Source organism: Quercus lobata, chromosome 3 (assembly GCF_001633185.2).
Source record: "Quercus lobata isolate SW786 chromosome 3, ValleyOak3.0 Primary Assembly, whole genome shotgun sequence".
Lineage (NCBI taxonomy): Eukaryota > Viridiplantae > Streptophyta > Magnoliopsida > Fagales > Fagaceae > Quercus > Quercus lobata.
Genome location: NC_044906.1, coordinates 63,181,489 through 63,184,380, shown reverse-complemented (window position 1 = coordinate 63,184,380; position 2,892 = coordinate 63,181,489). Strand labels below are relative to the sequence as shown.

The 2,892-nt window shown below is 37.6% G+C and overlaps 1 protein-coding gene across 1 annotated transcript; it reads left to right on the top strand.

The window, feature by feature from the left end:
• Window positions 1-239: 239 nt before the first annotated feature.
• On the top strand, window positions 240-1,262 carry LOC115981241 (wall-associated receptor kinase-like 14). Its single transcript, XM_031103402.1, has 2 exons — window positions 240-1,080; window positions 1,240-1,262. Exons 1-2 carry the CDS (start codon window positions 294-296, stop codon window positions 1,260-1,262), a joined length of 810 nt encoding a protein of 269 aa, XP_030959262.1. The 5' UTR covers window positions 240-293.
• The last annotated feature ends 1,630 nt before the right edge of the window (window positions 1,263-2,892 follow it).

Here is a 2,892-nt window from a genome sequence, read left to right as displayed (position 1 = left end):
AATAAAAAAATTTTAATTATTACATATATTTTTTTTTTCTTCAGAGGTCAGGAACACCCTGAACCAAATGAGCGTCGCCACTAGGGAGAGAGGGGTCTCTCTGTCTTAATTCCTCAATTACTCCTCAATAGCAAACATTTTTTTTTTTTTTTTCTGTTTAATATATATATTATTTCCAGTCTCAAACTCAGTTTTTGATTTTTCTCTGTTTTAGCTTTGCAGAACCAGATAGTTTATGATTACTCTGTTTGTTTCGTGCAAAAGCAAAACCCAGTTCAGCTTATAAGCTCAGAATGATTCCCTTTCGAATCATTGTCTCAATTTTCATAATTGTGTTTCCAATTCCAACTAGAGCCCAAAGCAAAGGCGCGTGCAATTCTTCATGCGGCAGTGGAGGTAAAACCTTTACCGTACAGTATCCATTCGGGTTCTCGGACTCGTGCCCGATCCGATTGAACTGCACCAGCAAAAACAACGTCTCCGAGTCCGAAATCCATCTCGGACAATTCCCAGTCTCATCCATAACCTCAAAAAGCATCTTCCTCAATCTCCGGGATGAATGTGACCGTCCGATCAAAACAATCGAACCGCTCTTCTATCACCCCAACTACTCGCCGACGGTGCAGAACAGCCTCCTCCTCAAGAACTGCAACAAAACCCAGCCAAGCGACTGCGTTTTTTCCACCAGTTTACTCCAGTTCAATTCGAAGACCTGCAACTCGAGCTCGAAAAGTGGCGACAACGTAAGCTGCTTTTCGCAACAGAGTGTAGTAGGGAACAAGAAGCAGCAGAAGTTTTTGGACCTCCAGGCTGTCCATAACACAACCTGCAAATCCGTGTTCTCTTCCATCTTTGTTGAGTCCGATGGAAATGGTTTGGCGCTCTCGTACCAGTTTCACATGCTCGAGTTGCGGTGGTGGTTGAAAGGGACCTGTAGCTCTAACTCTACTTCTATTTGCTCCAATAATTCGAACTGTTTGGATGTTATGAGCGACGACGGCGGATTTCTAGGGTTCCTGTGCAGCTGTAATAATGGGTTTCGCGGTGATGGATACAACGGCGGCGAGGGTTGCCGAAAAAGTGAGTCAACTCCTCTGCATTTTTTTCTTCCTTCTTTAGCGAATTACATTTTTAAACTATATTAATTAGAAAATTTAACAAATTCAACCTTACAAATTTAATTTAAAGTTCAATTTATAATTTTTTTCCCTTTATTTATTTAGACATTTATGCGCTTAGCTTCAACAGCTATACCTTCATAATCACACGTATATATGTGTTTCTTTCATGTTTGTTTGTTTGTTTTTTTTTTTTTTTTTAAATGCTTGTCATGTGCATTGGATTTCCTATTTACCATTTATTATTTAAATTATAAAATAAATACATCTTATATAGGAGTATTTTGTAAACAAAAGAATTAAAATTTTAAATTTATGAAATTTTAATCACCAGTTTTATTGTTATTAGCTAAAATTAAGATGAAATACTAAAAAGTTATGGAAGTAAATGATGAAAATGATAAATGGATGGAATCAATAGGTGTCAATCCCAATTTTTCACATTTAACACGTGTAATTAAAAGCTAAACTAGAAGTCACATGAACTTAGCTATTTATTCATTTATTATTATTATTATTATTATTATTATTATTATTTGTGGATGACGTAAATAATAGACTAACAAATTGCCTTTGACGAAGGTAAGAGCATCCACAGCAGTGGAGCTAAATTTTTAGCAATTTAGCTCTACCAAAAGTTACTTTATCTATTTTACCTATACATATGTTATAGCAGTGGATCTATTTTAACTTTTAACACAATAAAATAATATATTCATCACAATAAAATAATATTTCTATTACAATAAAATAATAATATTTCTACTATAATAAAATAATATATCACCACCACCACCACCACCACCACCACACAGCACAAACATCCTCCTCCTCCACCACCACCACCACCAGTCCACAGCAGAGAAAAAAAAAACCCAAATCAAGGCTCAAGCAATTCCAAGGATCGGTTGAGACATCAACCCAAATCAAGGCTCAACCCAAAAAAAAAAAAACCCAAATCAAGGTTTCGCTCTCCACCACCACTCCAAGGATCGGCTGAGACATCGAAGCGATTCCAATGTCGGGGAGTGGATTCTCTTCACCAGTCCGATGCTGTTTAACCGATTCGTGTTCCTGCGATGCCCTTCGGTGTCGTTCGCCAGAGGCAAGGACGTGAACGAGAGGCTAGTGAAGGAGGACAAGCATTTCGTGAGGTTGAACAAAGGAAGAATGGCGGTAAGGAGCGACGGCGACGGCGTGGGCTCGGCTGGGACGGCGACGGCGTGGAGTGGGCTGAGAGATGAGAGCTTGAGAGAGATGAGAGCTTGAGGGAGAGAACTGAGAGTGCACGGTGACCGGTGAGAGAATAAAAGAATGAAAAAAATAAAGTGAGTTTTTATTATTTTAATCGGGAGTTGGATTAAAGAATTATTATTTTTTTAGATGAGTGCTACAGTGCACATCTATAGATAGATGTGCACTGTAGTAAATCAGCTAAATTTTATGGGTTTGGCTCCACTGCTGCAAGCCTTTTTTGCTATATTGGTGGAGTTAAAATAGCATTATAGCTTTTTAACTCCACTGCTGCAAATGCTCTAAGTAGGAAGGTAAACTGGTAAACGGTCAGGCACAATATCTGTGAGTTGGCCAATCAAACGCTTGTTTATCTTCTCAGTCCACGCTTGTTTGTAGTCCTAAATTAAGGATATGTTTGGATACCACTTATTGTTGAAAATTAAAAACTGAAAATATTGTAACAAAATAATTTTTAAATGTATAAATAATGTCGTAAGACCTAGTTTTAAAGTTAAATTTGCATTTTTCCGTATTTGTG